Raw genomic sequence first — 16,798 nt, 5'->3', positions numbered from 1 at the left:
ACGTCATGTGGTCATGTGTACATGACCACTGAATAGAAGGCGTCCAGAGGGACGCCTTCTGTTACTAGTGGGTGCAACAGTGGAAGAACGGCATCAACAGGTTCTCAAGTTGGGGCCAAAGTTCTGCGTGGAGCCAAGGATCGACATCGTCGACAGGTTAGCACTTACAAGGGACATTGCCAGGAGCGTACCAGAGAAAGAAAAAGAACGATGTGTGGTGGAATGTGTCGACGTGGTGGCCAAAGCTTCGGTAAGCGATAGATCCAGACCCAATGTTGATAGGACTGCTAAGTATTTGGTTGAGAATAATCTGCATGTTGTTCAAGCAGACAAGGAAGGCTTTCTGGTTGTTCTACCAAATGATTGTTACTTAGAAAAGGCTTTCCTAGTGGTGAACAAGTGCTTTAAGAAATGTGATGTGAATGTAGAAAACGTAAAAAAGAAAGTGTTGGAGCTATTGAAAAAATGTGACCAAGATAAGCTTGCGTCACGTGTAAAGAACTCAAAAGGAATGAAATTGGAAATATTTTTTACCGCAAAAACCCAAAAGCAAGAAATTCCGTTTAGGCCAATTGTGTCCGAGCGAGGGTGTTGGCAGGTTCTGGTCGCGGAGTTCCTGCAAAAAATGTTGAATTCTCTAGAAGTACAGGATCCGTACTTATCGAAAAACTCTGAAGGCCTTGTGAATTGTCTGGCATCAGATAGTACAAGCTGCAGCTGGGGATTCAGCATAGATGTTCAAGATCTCTACTATTCCTTACCGCATGGGCCCCTAATGTGCAGTGTTAAAGATTGCATAACAAATGAGAATGACGAGGTGTCATTCCGCAATACGTGCGGCATGGCCATTGAATCCTTTCTTGAACTTGTGCATTTTTATTTAGCGAATACACATGTAGGATACTGTGGTGAAACGTATATACAGGCAAGGGGTGTGTGCATTGGGTCAATGGTAACTCCCATACTAAGTAGCATTTTTTGGGGAAGCATAGACAGAGAGTTGGCCAAAGATTTAGAAGGTGTAGTAAGTAAGGTATACAGATATGTCGATGACTACTTGATTTTAGGCTGTCGTCATGTCGACAAGGGTGTTTTCAGGAATAGGGTTGTAGAAGCCTTCAATTCTCTGGGCAAGTGCTTAACATTTACTTTGGAAGTACCGGTAGATAATAAGCTACAGTTTCTTGATGACAAGTTAAAATTCCTACCGGAACATGTGTGTTGGTCATTCTCACCCCGAGCTGGAAAACCGCTAATGAACTATGCCTCAAACTATTCCAGGCTTGTGAAGAATGGGATAGTCATTTTGTGTTTCCGGTCAGCGTTGTTGAAGTCATGTCACCACACTGTAAAGATTGCATTTTTTGAGCAAGTTGATAGGTGGAAAAAGGCTGGGTAGCCGCTCGCTGTGATGCTGGCGTCATGAGCTAGACTAATGAAAGAACTTAAAAAGGATAAAGGACAATGCACAAAGAATCAAAGGCAGAAGGATGTAGCTTTCAAGGTTTCAGTGATTCCGTATGTGCACGGCCTTTCACACAGACTTAAAAAGGTGGCTGGTAGTTATGCCATAAAAGTGGTATTTTCGGCAAAAAACAAAATAGGTAGTGTGTGTTCTAAGGTTAAAAAGAAGTTCGAAAGTAAGGCTGATGTAAAGAAAGAATGTAGTGTTAAACGTCCATGCAAGAACCAATTTGTTGATTGCGCGAGGAACGTTGTTTACCAGATTCCTATGACGTGTGGTCATGTTTACGTAGGGCAGACTGCGAGATGTATTAAGACGAGGTTAACTCTTTCCTTACCGCAGAAAACGGCCGTTTTTGCCATGTGTCTACATATTTTTTTTTCTTGGGAAAATTTTGCTGTACAATGGATTGTTATATATGAAAATGTAGCTGATTGTTTTGCTTTTTAATTGTAATAACACACAAAGTAATCACTGCGACATTTTTTTAATATTTTATCTCTGAAAGTTGAAGAAAAGTAGGGAAAACATACATGCGAAGACACAAAATTGACACTACACTTCACCACACATAGAAGAGAAAAAAACTGGGATAAACAAATGATTGTCCGTGAACTCAAGTACACTTGCTGAAAATCTGAGCACTCTAGGTAAAAAATTATATTTTCTAGCGACCTTTGAACTCAGCGCCCATGACGCATGTGCCAATCGGCGAAACAGTTGCGCGTAGTCGTAAAACAAAGGTGCGCTTCACAGGTGCTGCAAAAAACATTTGTCTTCACTTCTTTCTTGGTTTTCTCATAGCACTGCTTACAGTTCCTCCTATTGTCAACTTTCTCAGGCTTGTGGCGAACCCAGTCGGGTGGCAGATAAGAGATGCTGGCCGGTTGATCATCATCAAGATTCAAAATTTGCTTGATGAGCATCTCTCAGAATGAAAGTTGGTCAAATCGGGCACTCAGACGTAGCTCAGCAATATCGGTGTGCCCTTTCCTAAGCTCTTGAAATAGGATAAAACTATTTACACAAGCAATATCTATGCAGTGGAAAAAGAGTGTTTTCCACCAGCGCACACATTTACGAAGCACGTTGTACGTTCCAATAATCTGGTCAGATTTGTCAACGCCCAGCATACCTGCATTGTACTCATGTACCAACAAGGGCTTTCTTATGGTTCTCTCGCTCCACTTGTTGCCCACTTTTGTACGTCTCTTTGCAGGCACATGTTCATTGGCTGTATGGATGGTGCTCATAAGACTTACAGCCTTACTGTCCTTCCACTGAAGAAACAAGACGTTTCCATCCCTCATCCAACGTATGTCTCCACGTTCAGCTTTCTTTTCCCATTTTGAATCTTTCAGATCACCAGGGAAGCCTCGACGATCTTTTCTCGTTGTTCCACATGCCAGCGTTTTGCACTGAAGAAGGTGTTCGAAAAGGTGCTTCGAAGTATAAAAATTGTCCATGTAAATTTTGTTTCCCTGTCCTAAATATTTATCACAAAGCTTACCCACTACATCAAAAGCCAATCCATGTGGTCCCGGTGTCTCCCGCTTGCCCGTGTACACGAAGAACTGTAAGGTGTATCCAGTTTCTGATTCAGCTAAAACCCACAATTTATAGCCCCACTTCGTCACCTTGTCCCGAATATATTGCCCGATTCCCGAGCGTGCTTTCGATTTCACCATCCTTTCATCGACTGAAATGGCTTCCCGTGGCTGAAAAAATCGTGCCAACGCCTCGTTGATCTCTCGAAGAAGTGGGAGTACCTTCCGCAGTTTGCCAGCTGAAGCAGCACTGTCATCCTCAGGGTCCGAGACATGCAAAAAAGCAAGCAGGGAGAAGAAACGCTTCCTGCTCATGATCTTCCCTGGAAGTAGACCGCCGTAGAGTGTTCCAGTGTTCCAATACAAGTGGAGTCTAGGAAGTTGCACGATGCCCATGTAAATCAATAGCGCAATGAAGCGCAACATCTCAGGGGGCGTGACCTCTAGCCAGTAGCCATCTGGCTGAGCATAGCTTGGTTTCTCAAAAATTTTCATCCACGCGTACTTGTTCGTGTGTGCAAAGAAAGCGGAAATCATGTCAGCCGCAAAAAACATCATAAACATGTCCAGTGCACCAAGAAACCTCCGCGTCTCACTCCGGCGCCTCACGTCCAGGTGTACGCCAAGTGCGCGATTCGGTGAAAACCTGACTGGGCACGGCATGTTCGGCAAAATATCGCCTCCATATGTAGTTGACACCCTAAAAGAAAAACGTAAACAGGTGTGGTCATTTACAAAGCATACGCATCGTATAACAACAACACTGACATCCGAAACTATGCTTACCTTGCAACCCTAGTTGAAGGTCCGGGCTGCGTAGACGAATCATCACTGTCGGAGTCGAAATCCGATGATGCAATGTCCTCTACGGACTCCTCACTACTGCTCATGTCGATAATATGAGCATCAGAAGCAGCGGAATCACTTAGTGAAGACTTCTTTTTCAGCGGCGCGCCACGCGTTTTCGGCGGCATGTTGCGAGAACTCCGCGCTACCTTCTCCGCTGCTTTTTTTTTTTCTCGCGGGAGCCTTCGTGCTAAAATGCAAAAAAACACAAAGAAAGTGCGCAGTAGTAGTTCTATTACTTGCCAGATGGCGCCACATGTCCGTAGGCGCGGAGTTATATTTTTGGCGGGGCATTCAAAACCATCGATCCATAGTGATCGATGCTCTATGGCGTGGTAAGGAAAGAGTTAAGGGAGCACTTGTCTAGTCTGAAAGGTCGCCCTAATACGCATTTGGCAATGCATTGCCAAGAACATGATTGCTCACCTTGTCTTAGTAGCACAGATATTTTGTATAGGCATAGGAATCAAACCGCTAGGGTAATTGTGGAAGCACACTGGATTGAAAAACAAAAAGAAAAATGCATCAGCCATCCTTCTGTTTCATTGTTGGATAAAGAAAATTTGCTTCTATCATCACATCTTTAACGCATTTTATTGTAAGTGGTTGTTTTATGCACCTTGCTGTTTTTATGTTGACCGGGTGGCTTTTGTCCACGTTTTTTTTATCACAAGTGTTATATGTACTATTGATGTGCTCTCTTGATCGCGCAGATCTGCGGGTATCATACGTCCTATAGGCATGCTCAGTTGACTAGATTGCACAGGTCTGTGGGTTTTTAAGCAGGTGGTTCTTCAAAAATAAAACCAGTTGTTAGAAAGCGCTCGTCCTTGTGTTGCCCTTATTCTTCGTCCCTGTTTGTTTGCGCACAAAAAGTTTTAAGATTAACCAAATGTGATGTCGAGTTCAAGTGGGAAACGCCGCAGGCCGACGCATTTCAAGAACTCAAACGACGCATGCAGTCACCGCTGGTACTTGCACACTTCGACGAGGAAGCCCATATCGAAATCCACACTGACGCCAGTAGCCTAAGCCTCGGTGCCCTCCTAGTCCAGAGGAAAGACGGACTTGGACGGGTGATATCTTATGCTAGCCGGTCGCTGTCAAAAGCGAAAGGCAATTATTCTACGACAGAAAAGGAATGCGTCGCCATCATTTGGGCTGCAGCAAAATTCCGCCCGTACCTATATGGCTGGCCTTTCAAGGTCATCAACAACCACCACGCGTCGTGTTGGCTAGTTAACATAAAGGACCCTTCAGGACAGCTGGCGCAGTGGAGCCTCAGACTGCAAGAATATGACGTCATTGTAATCTACAAGTCCGGACGAAAACACTCTGACGTCGACTGCCTATCATGCCCCACCATTGATCCCCCGCCATAAGACGACGAGGACGACGACGCCTTCCTTGGAATAATGAGCGCGGAAGACTTCACTAAACAATCAGCCAACCCAGAGCTAAAAGGCCTCGTCGAGTATTTGGAAGGGAACACCGACGTTGTCCCTAGGGCATTTAAGCGCGGATTGTCTTTGATCATGCTAGAAAACAACCTGCCCGTTAAGAACTTCTCACCAGTTCACACCAACTACCTTCTTGCTGTTCGGTCAGCGCTGCGTCCAGAAGTACTGCACGCCTTACATGACACTCCAACCGCTGGGTACCTCGGATTCTCCCGGACGCTGTCGAGGATAAAGGAAAGGTGTTACTGGCCGCGCCTGACTGCCAACGTCACCCGTTCCGTCAAGACATTTCGAGACTGTCAGCGATGCAAAACACCACCGACAAGGCCAGCAGGATTACTACAGCCGGTCGAACCTCCTTGCCGACCATTTCAGCAGATCGGGATGGAGTTGTTGGGACCGTTTCCGACATCAACATACGAAAATAAGTGGATCGTCGTGGCGACAAACTATCTCACCTACTTCGCTGAAACTAAAGCTCTACCGAAAGGCAGTGCAGCCAAAGTGGCGAAATTTTTCGTCAAGAACATCCTGCTGCGACATGGTACCCCAGAAGTCCTCATCACTAACACAGGAACGGCTTTTACAGCAGAGCTCACCCAAGCCATTCTGCAATACAGCCAGACAAGCCACAGAAGGACAGGTGCCTACCACCTGCAGACGAATGGTCTCACGGAGCGCCTGAACAAGACCCTCGCCGATATGCTAGCAATGTACGTCGATGTCAAGCACAAGACGTAGGATGCAGTCCTGCCGTATGTAACCTTTGCTTACAGCACGGTGGTGCAAGAAACAACACAGATCACACCATTCAAGCTGGTTTACGGCGGGAACCCGACGACGACTCTCGACGACATGCTGGCGCAAGTCGCCGACAAAGAGAATCTTGACGTCACTACCTATCTCCAGTGCGCCGAAGAAGCCCAACAGCTTGCCAATTTACGGATCAAGAACGAACAGCATACCAACAGCCAACACTACAACCTCCCATGAAGCTACGTCCAGTACCAGCCTGGCGACAGTGTTTGGGTTTGGACCCCAATACGTCGATGAGGACTCAGTGAGAAACTATTGCGACGCTATTTTGGACCCTACAAGGTCATCCGACGTATTGGTGCACTGGACTATGAGGTTGTGCCAGACGGCATTTCGCCTTCACAGCGGCGCCACGCACGATCTGAAGTGGTCCTCGTGGTGCATCTTAAGCCCTTTTATGCACGCTGAAGAACTTCCTTAGTTTGTTGTTTCTTTGCTACAGGTGTTTTTGTTTATTAGAGGCTTGATTGCGCAACATTTGGACGACACACAGAAGAGAAATTACTGTTTATTACTTTCATTTGTTTGCAGCATCGAGTCGATGCTTTTTAAGAGGGGGTATTGACACGTGTACTTGTTTATCTTTATCAGGTGACCACGTTTCACTGCCTAACAAATGTTACTGCACTGTGCAGGACGTGCCTGCATGTCCAAGAAGTTTCTGGAATGTAATCGATGGCTCTATCCGCTGTCTGTCACCGAACCTCGTGTAATCCAATTGCATGTATGCGCGACGCGAATGGTGTAGAACTTTGTGGAAGACACGCGGGTCCCAGCGATTAATCTGGAACATTCGACCACTGATGTATTAAAGCCAACACGCTTGACCCGCTGATAAGATTTTGACTATCATCGACTGTGTTCGCCGCTGTCGCTGTTCTTTAATGGGTCCTTAAAATTTTTTTAAAAATTTTTCGACATACGTTGCTTAAATTTTGTGTGGAGATATATTGTAGAATGCTGATTTCAAATATGTGTTTAGATTTAAAATATCTCACCTGGAAGAAAACATATGACAGAATAAAATACTCATATAATTAGGTCGGTCCTTACGGACCTTTTAATAATTTCTCATTACAAGAAAGTGTTGTTAAGAATGTGTAGACATTTCCAAAGGCCCATTGCATATCCTAAAGCTAAGCAAATACCAATAAAGTAATTGTGATTATCACAAATAAATCGCAAAGTTCAGAAATAAAGAACAATGTGGCAGTAATTAGCCCTCACATTTATGAAGAAAGGGAAAGCTTTAGGATATAGGCAAGATATCAATAAAAAAAAATGATACTTAGTTCACTGAAATCAGTTGACGTAAACATCATCAAAACTTCCGTAAGGCGAAAGCACTTGACGAGAAAAAGAAAGCTGAGAAAATTGCATTTACAGTTTTTTAAAGTTTTACTGCCACTAGCTCTTTTGTCTACTGAACAAATGGAAAACCTCAGGGCTCTAACATGTTGCCCAGGAGTTGCTGAGCATAAGAACACCAAATTTACCGAAATCAATTCATGGAAACTTTATCAATATAAGGCAAACGGATTTGACGAAAAAAAGAAAAACACCCAGAAAGTCAGTTTTCGAATGCTCTCACAAGTTCACACAAGACCTGGGCAGTAGTCTTGCGTCCTGTCAGGCTTGTGCTTTTTCGCCATTCTCTTCTTCATCTTTTCAGTCTCTTGTTTGACCTTTCTTAGATCTGTAAAGCCTTTGTTTATCCTTTTCAAGGCTCCTTCGAATGAGGGAGCTGCCAGGACTATAGCCAAGCTGCACTGCAACAGCCTTGATGGTTTGCGTCATTCCCTGATCGTAGCGTGACACTGCTTCAGCAACACCCCTTTCCACAGCCAGCAATGAGTCGCGTCTGTTTTTGGAGCTTTGGGCCCCGATCACAAAGTGCAGGCATTCAATGGCCTTTTGTGTCATGTGATCACTGCAGTGCTGTAAGAGGGCCTGGTCACCTAGCCTTGCAAAGACTGGCTCTAGTGCATTGCGAATAAACCTTGGCAGAGGGTTTTTATGCGGTGGTGGCTCCTCTTGGTTGGCCAGGACACGATTGAAGAAGCACCAGGACAATGACTGATCAGGGGATTTCAATAATGCATCCCACAGCTATGTTAGAATTGTGGCCACGGGTTTTCCAGGTGCCATCAAAAATGACGTCCACGTTTCCTACAGGGTTGAGGAAGTCCTTGTAGACGGTTCTGACTACTTCCACACTTGCTGCATCTGTGGCTGTAGCTACTGTCTGGCAAGCTCACACCATGGTTTCCATGTGTCCCCTGAAGGTCTTGTGGTGAAGGCCCCAGTGGGAGAGGTTCAGGGTGGCCCAAAAGTCCGCGAGGGCTGTAACTTCTTTTCCTATATTTTGTATGCCTTTTATTGCCCTGAGGTTAACCTCAAAGGGCATGATGTTTGATGGTGCGGTGACTGGTGGCGACGAAAAGTGCCGCTTCACGAAATCACAACTTGAGCACGTGAGCAGTAGCCTCACCGCTAGGCCGTACTGTTTCTCATTGCACTTTTTGAGCTCGATAGTAGCCATCCCATACTTGCTGCACGTTGCGGACGCGAAAAGCGTTTGCAAAACTTTCATGTCCACAATGATGTACCCCATGCCGCGATCATCGTCGTCACTCACCGCGCCGACGCCTAGAAGCTCGAACTTCTGTCAAGGAAGACTTCACGTTGTCTGCACGTTTTTCGCACTCCGCACACTCAGCCTCCATGTAAAACGTGTTGATGCGATGCGCACGTGAGCTTGGTCCAGCTGGGCCCACCAGCGATGCTGAAGTTAACGGTCTCGAGGAGCTCGAAGCAGCCGCATCGACCCGGAGTGCCATGGCTTGCGGCAACACCGAAGTTATCGAGGAGCTTGGAACAACGGCGTTGATCTGTGATGCGATACTTTGCAGTAACACCAAACTTGACAATCTGGGTGAGTGTGGCGCAGCAGCCCAGGGGCAACACGGTACTGCGGCTTGCGACAACACCGAAGTGGCCCTTCCCGGTTAGCCCGGCACAGCGGCGTTGATAGGTGGTACTGTTGCTTGTAATGAAAGTGAAAGTTTATTTTCTTTTCAACGAAAAGAGGGCGCCAAGACAAAAGGCAAGAGCCTGGCAAGGTCCCAGTCACTGTAAAACAGCTGGCATTGTGCATAAGCACTTCACAACAAAATACGCAATGAATTTCTCAAGCATTGTAAAAGCATGAAGCAGTAAGTTAACATGCACAAAATTTGTATAAGAAAAGAATAAATTGAATACACAACTTATCGTATTAGTGGTGTAAAGACACAATATCTTTGGTGTCAATTTTAGCACCAATAGCTTTGGTGTCAATAATGACACCAAAGCTGCCGTAGTCGTTTTCGACGATGCAGTTATCTTGTTCCAAGCATGTCTCTTTTTGCGGACCACTTTCCACCTGCTTGATTTCAAACGCGAGTCCCGCCCCATCAGAACAGCACAAAAACATGCACGCATGTACGCACGGCAGCCTGGCTAATAAACGTAGTAATGAAAGTGTGAGGTAAAAGGGAGCGAATTAACGATGAAAATATTTACATGAAAGATGCGAAAAGAGACGGTGGGGCGCGAAACACTGCACACCAAAAAGAAGCCTTGGGTGCACGCAGATGACGCGAAGGCACCACGCCGTCAGCACGCGGCCTTGCTGGCTCGAGAAGGAGAGGAGGCGCGTGCCAAGGCCAATCGAAGGGCTGCACCTCGGAGAAGCGTGCACTTCGCCCAATCAGTGTCGCTCTTTCCGAATTTCACCCTTCAAAAACGTCACTGATACCGTCGCTCACAGAATGCCTTCGTCGTGTTGAAAGGTGCCAAAATGAAGTACGGGAAACCAGCTTTCAAACGAGACCAAGATGGCGGCGATCGCCCTACATCGTCCGGAGCTTTGGTGGCTTGAAATTAGGGCACATTTTAGCTGGGCTTTCAATTCCGGCCCACCGACGCTTACAAATTTCGAATCTCACGCAAGAGTATTTTGTCCACAATATCAATTCATAACATTGCTGTGAGCTGAATTCCATGCAAAAATATCCCTTTTCTATCGCAGTACGTAGCTCTTTTTCTATGCGCGCGATCACAGCCATCTTGGTCTCAATGGGAAGGAGGAGCCTTCCTTCTTTAATTTCCCGCCAAAAGTGACTCCGTCGGTACGCCAGTGACGTTGAAATCCGGAGAGAGAAAAAAAGCCAGAATGCGCGATCCGATTCATTGACTAGTGCACGAGACCAAAAACGCGTGCTGTGGTTGGCTGCGCGAGGTTCCCATCGTCTGCTCCACTTCGCAGGCGACACGACGGCGCATCTCGTAGGTTTGTTGGCACATGCCCAACTATGTCCGATCCACCGGGGAAGTTCACCAAGAGGCACAAGTTCGGCAAAAAGAAGAAGCGATCAGCTTATAACTTTCAAAAGCGCTCTATTCCTTCAGAAAGCATCAAGAATAGCTCGCTGCCAACCGCAAATGATGCCGAAGCCGCGGACGATATGCCGAAGTAGGCCTAGGCAGCTTACAAATTAGTGAAATCGTTATGGACAGCGGCCGCATTCCGCGTGACACTGCAATGCTGCAGCTTGCGGATTTGTTGCAGAGGGAGATGAATGCTCAAAAAACTTCAAGTTCTTGCATCAATGCCAGCAACAAAGCGAGTGTTGGATTTGCTCACTCGCGCCGACGTTGCAACTGGCGCCGACTCGCGCCAGTCGACGCTGGGGCAGGCTTCGCTATACTCAGTAGCACTTCGTGAACACACTGATGTCGTTTGTAAAGTGCAAGGTGTGCGGCGGCAGCGTCGCAGTAGGCAAAAGCGAACGGTAATCAGGCCTCGCCATAAAGATTGTTATCACGTGCGCGTGTTGCGGCGATATTGCGTCGGCGTGGAGCTCGACCCGCGTGAACGACAACTTTGCCGCGCGCGCGATGCAAGCCATCGGAAATCGGTGAACGGCGCCTAACTATGTTTTTGCCGCATTTGGGTGGCTGTGGTCAGAGCAACAACATTCACACAACTAGCATAAAGCTTGTAACAGACTGTTTCCTAATAACATCATCTTCATGATGGGCTTCTGCGAATATAAGAAGCGAAGTCAAAGCAAATAGTAATTACAGTTGAATAATTTCAATACGAAACGGTCCTCAGTCTAGCCTGTGTGCTTGATCTGGAGCCACATCACCAATGAGTGAAAAACTTCTTGCAGCAGTTTGCCTTTTGCCCCAGCGCCCGTCTTGGCTCTTAGGCCTAACCAGCGCTCTTTTGCCAGGTGTCGGCCACCGAAGTTGCAGGTTAGTGGTGCATGAACGCAAATCTATTCGCAGAGGTTGTATGGCTCTTGGGAAACCGTGCGGCCGTCGTAAATAATATGCTTGAATAATACAGCGGGTGCAGAAAGCCTTATTTTTGGCTGCGAGCTATGCAATGCAACTTGCTCACCAAAACCGAAACTTGATTGTTTATAAGGTTTTTATTGATATGTGCCAAAAAGTTACACAATTTAACAGTAAAATTGGGATGCAAGTTACATGCGAATCTTTACTTGAGGCGTGGCTTCATGGTATTGCGAATTTCGCCTCGAGGTGTGGTTTCACTGATCCGTGAGCCCCACTGCTGTGAAACCACCTTCAGGGCAAAGTAATGCACCCTCAGTATCGCTGAAGAAATGAGCAACAGAGCTGCTGGCCAAAGATACGATGTAGGCGATTTGTGAATTCACGAATGGAGACTGTCTCTAGAAAGATTTGGGCATTGTACGTTGTTATTTCTGCAGTTTAGACACACGGATATTTTTCTCTTGGGTTTTTTTAATTGGGGGTACAGCTTATAGGAGGAAAAATAAGTATATTTGTTCATTTTGAATATTTTGAGATCTTCAAATACTGAAATTCGAGCCGGAGCAAATATTGAGAAACATGATATTCAATCAAATATGCAAAAATAATGAGTATTCCCACAAGCCTACCTTTTTGAGCGACTTTGCTTTGCAAATTTCACACACTTCAGAAAGTTTCATTATGCAAAAAAGTGTTGTCCACTTCTTTTGTGTCCTGTCTGCACGCCTCACTTTTTTTGCATAATGAATCCAGACCAACTAACGCAGCTTTCTGTCGTTTTAAGCTTCAGAAACTTGTACAAATAAACTTGCTCAAACCAAGTACTCGTCTACTGTCCTTTCAGAGATTACTTCTAAAGGTATCGACATATTGAAGAGCGACATTTTTAGTACAAATAGCTTTCTTTGGCTCTTTCACCCATTTTCGTGCTTTGGTGGCTGGCGGTCAGAGGCTAGAAGAAAGGTGCCAACGCAAAGGGCACGCACACCGATGTTGCAGGGTACGTTTGGCAATGACTGCTAACTGTCGCAGCTCTCACATGCATGTTATGTCTACCTATACTACTGCTAGGGATGTGCTGATAAGTGGCTGTGTTCTCTGTGTAATTACACGAAACAACAAACGCTGCCTAAATATCCTCACTGCAACAAATTCATGTCACCGAGCAGACTATTCCTTTAATCGAACAGCTTTTTGGAAGTCTCTCGCTATTCGCTTCTATTACGAATCTTCGAAATGTAAATTATACCTTACATGTGTAATTTGCAGGTACACCTTTCAGAAAGTTTGGATGATCTCCGATAACAGGCCTGCCGGCATTACAAAAAAGTGCGATGCTGAGACCTCTCCCCCACCTGAGTGAGCTGCTGTTGCCAGAGTAGTCGCTCCTTGTGGTGACCTTCCTCCTTCTCGTGCCACCGCTTCTCCTCCTCCTCAACCGACCGCTGAAGGTTCTGCAAGATGTCCTCGGTCTGAGACAGCACCTGCTTGTAGTGAGACACCTGCACATCGATGAAACCATTGCCTTGTTCACAGCCTGAAAGCAGCCCCGACCGATTGGTTGGTGGGGCTTAAATAGAAATGCAAGGGAAGGGAAAAAAAGGAAAATGTGCAATTTCACGTTTGGTTGTTGTCTAGTGATATAGGAGCTGAGACTACTACTAAAATAAAATTGGTTCTTCTTGTGCACCTCAACATCTATTACCTGAGTAAACCCTCCAGATTATAGTTCTAGCTATCTTTCTTTCTACTATCTATCTATCTACTACTATCTACTATTCTACTATCTATCTTTCTACTTTCTTTATGCCTGGAATTACACACACCGGGCATTCGCACGGTTAGGTGGCACCGCACGGCCTGATGAAATTAGGCGAGCAGGCACACCATCGACACCTGCTGTGGTGACGCTAAAGGTGTACTGAATCATCAGTGTTATGGATGCGTGCGTGGCTGAGTATCCCGCTCGTGCAATTTGTTTATTTGTTAGCATGGGTGCATAGCTTGGGGACGGGTTTTAACCAATTGCAAGGTGATGTGCTCGTTTCATATAATGGATACACAAGATTGCCCATTTTCTCATAGATCAAGTTGGCAGAGGACACGAACTCCACCAGAAGGCAATACTAATGACAGGAGTCTCGACGATGACAATAAGTACATATACTGACTTTGTGGCACACCGTCTCTGATTCCACGGGACTAGTGATGACAAGACAAAAAGTGCAGTCACTCCAACCCTCTTACAAAAGAAAAGATGGAGTGGGCGAAGACATTAGGAAATAATGAGTATTTGAGGATATGAAGGAGCACAAGAGGAGACTGCTCCAAAGCAGAGTGGCCTCATCCGTGAAAACATTCCTAGTGGCGGAGAGGAGGAGTCTTGCAAAACTAGTTCCAGCGGCGGGCGTTAGCACGAGGGCGCCTGGCACTGGCCACTAGTAAAAGACACACGGCAGAGGTGCTAACAACCTAACTGTAAACGACAGACCATTTCCACATGCTTCAAGTGCAATGTTTATTTCCACTTCAAAAAAGACATCATCTCCTTAAATTTCCATCAACACTTGAACCAACGACACCATCATTACAAGTTTTGTTGTGAAGAAAGCTTTTCAGAAGACAGAGACGAGGCAGCCTTTTAAGTATGTGCCCACTGGCACAAATTTTCAAAATTGTTGAAGCCTGAACCTAATGTCGTATATCAGCAACGTAGCAATTTTGAGAAATAGAGTGGTGCCATGAAGTTTTCAGTGCAGTTATTGGTGACAGGTGTGGAAGCTAAATAAACCATCAAGATTAAAATAAATCAGGCATCAAGAGGCTAAAGCCAACTGCAAGGAAATGTTGGACCTTACAGAAAATACAGTATAACTTTTTCCTTGCCGTACCACTAGGCATTGACTAACGGCAAACAATGTTTGTGAGTGTCTATTTAAATAAAAAATGAAGACCATTTCACTCTGTGAATACAGAATGGCCGCGAAAGCTGATGACAGTTGAAGCTCTCAAATGAAAAGCAAAGTGGAATGTTTGTGCGTTCCATGAGGATGCACAGTCTCTCCAATCCCGGCTCCAGGATGTCGATGTACAGTAGACTCGCGATAATTCAAACTCTGATAATTCGTACTTTCAATTATTTCAAACAAAAATCAAATTTTTGGTTGGTTCGCCATGTTTTCAATGTATTTTAAGGCCGCTTAATTCAAACACCGCAATTCGGTTATTTCGCACTTTTTGCTTGTCCATACTGGAAAATTATCGGCTATCGTTGCCACCACTGGTGAAAAATCTGACTTCTTATATCACCACAACAGCGGAAAATGTTAAAATAAGCGCACTATGGCCTAAAAAAATAAAAGAAAGCGAACAAGAGCGTAACAAACAAACGTTCGAAACAAAACAAATGAACGCATGCAACGCTGTACACAATGTACCGCACCACGGCAATGGCTACGAACGAAAGAATATCCGCGGGAAATTTTGCTCTCTTTCGCGGAATCATGCTCACATGCTAACGATTGCTTAGTATTGCTGCGGAGCGTGGCGTGTTTTCGCGAGAAATGTAAACAAGAGAGGAGAGCTGGCCCGATAGGCGGAGTAACGCCACGAGCAATGCCAACTTCCGGCTTCACTTTAGCTTCACAAAGAGCGAAGTCAGGGCATCTTCTTAATTTTTTTCCTCCGTGGCCTAGATACATCTTTCTTTTACTTGGCAAACAAGGAACTACATCAAATGGACTCGTGCAGGAAAGCAGCACAGGAAGAACAGTGCCAAGAACAAGTGAAGAAGCGAAAGTGTAAAATAAACATTTCTATAGTGGAATACAACTTAAAAAGAAAAAAAAAAAAACACGGCAGTTAGCCTGTGGACCTCACAGGGTTGTGTTACTCCGCCAGCCAACCACAGAAGCAAAAAAATCGTCATGCGGCCTTTTCAAAATGGCGTCGAACTTGATAGCTCCGGAGAGTCTGCTGTTCTTGAAGAGTATTTTCATCGGCAGAAGCAGTGAGGTGCGTAACAGACATGGACAAAGTGTATGGAGTCTGAGAATTTCTCTAAAAGTCTGTGGTACAGTTCATTTCACATCTGAGCCCATTTTACTCATGAAACTTCACTACATAATGAAGTGAAACATGACAATAAATAGTTGCAGTGAAGCAAAGATTTTATTTCAGCTCAATAAAGAATAAGGCTTTCACCATTCCACTATAATAGGCAAGGAAAACTGTATAAGAATGCACTAATAATTTTATTTTTGTTGTCTGTGCCTTATTTGGGTAACAGGAAAAGTTTGTACGAATTATTTGCAGCCTCGCAGAGGAACAATGACTCGTGGTTGTGAGGGCGTGGGCGGGGCTTCACTGCAGACTTAAGTTGTATCGGACTATAGTAGCGTCTTTTATATTAGCTCTGAAAGAATTATAGATAAACAAATATTTGTGGAACAATCACAGTTCTTTTGGATCCCTTGTTTACTGCTCTACCTAGTGCCAAAATCAACTCCTATTTTTATTCAGGAAGTTGCGCAACGATCAGTGGCCACATGTCCCGTACAACTGCGCAGAGCGCAGGACGCTGCAGTTCTAGAGGTTCTGCGCCCATCGCAAAAGGTTAGTAAAACACCCACATAAGCACAGCAGAGAAGTGGCTTTGTCAGGCGGTTCGACTGGTAGCTGTAGAAGCGCCATTCAAATCATACGGAATTGTTCTCCACTTCCGGTGGCGTTTTCTCTACTTCGTTTTCAAATAGAAGGATGTTGATCTATAAATATTTTCATAAGCAACGGTAAAATTTGTATATTTTTGCTTTTCCTTCCTGTTTGGCTGTTGCCTTGGCTCTCTCCTTTCGTAGATCGCTTAATTTCTGAACTCCTTGAGACCCTTGCATCCAATTGACAGTTTTGCACGAAAAGTGCTGTACAATTAGGGAAAAAACAGATAAGGTAACGGGTGACCGCCTTGTTGCTTATGGGTTTGAAGGTTATTGCAGGGTTTGATGATGGACGCTGTTTCGCATAATGTTATTTTCCACCTTATCTAACCCACATCGCAGGTATATGGTTCAGGGTATCTGCCAGCATCGCGGCAAGCCGTTACTCAAGGAAATCATGAGGCCAAAGGAAATGTTCAATGTATTGGTGTTTCCTCCAGCTGGAACTCGTTCCACGAGCACACAGACCAGCTGACTAAAAACCGAATCCCTTTCCTGCTCCCTGGATGAGTCTAAACAAAGAAGGCTGATCTAACGAAGCAACAGCAATGCACGTGGCCTTTGCAATACATGGTGATCAACTCAAGGCATCTCGAGTTA

The 16,798-nt window shown here is 45.2% G+C and overlaps 1 protein-coding gene and 1 pseudogene across 14 annotated transcripts in view; both read right to left on the bottom strand.

The window, feature by feature from the left end:
• LOC139047307 (ribosome-binding protein 1-like) overlaps positions 1-16,798 on the bottom strand; it is a 396,181-nt gene that overhangs the window by 134,653 nt on the left and 244,730 nt on the right. For all 14 annotated transcript variants that reach the window (XM_070521128.1, XM_070521124.1, XM_070521121.1 and 11 more), the window contains one exon: positions 12,839-12,985. In XM_070521128.1, coding sequence (XP_070377229.1) covers positions 12,839-12,985 — 147 coding nt within the window. The remainder of the gene's footprint in view (positions 1-12,838; positions 12,986-16,798) is intronic.
• Positions 2,102-3,507, bottom strand: LOC139047630 (piggyBac transposable element-derived protein 4-like; annotated as a pseudogene).

The sequence above is a fragment of the Dermacentor albipictus genome, chromosome 7, assembly GCF_038994185.2.
Source record: "Dermacentor albipictus isolate Rhodes 1998 colony chromosome 7, USDA_Dalb.pri_finalv2, whole genome shotgun sequence".
Lineage (NCBI taxonomy): Eukaryota > Metazoa > Arthropoda > Arachnida > Ixodida > Ixodidae > Dermacentor > Dermacentor albipictus.
The sequence above is the reverse complement of the archived record's forward strand: the minus strand, read 5'-3'. Positions and strand labels throughout refer to the sequence as shown.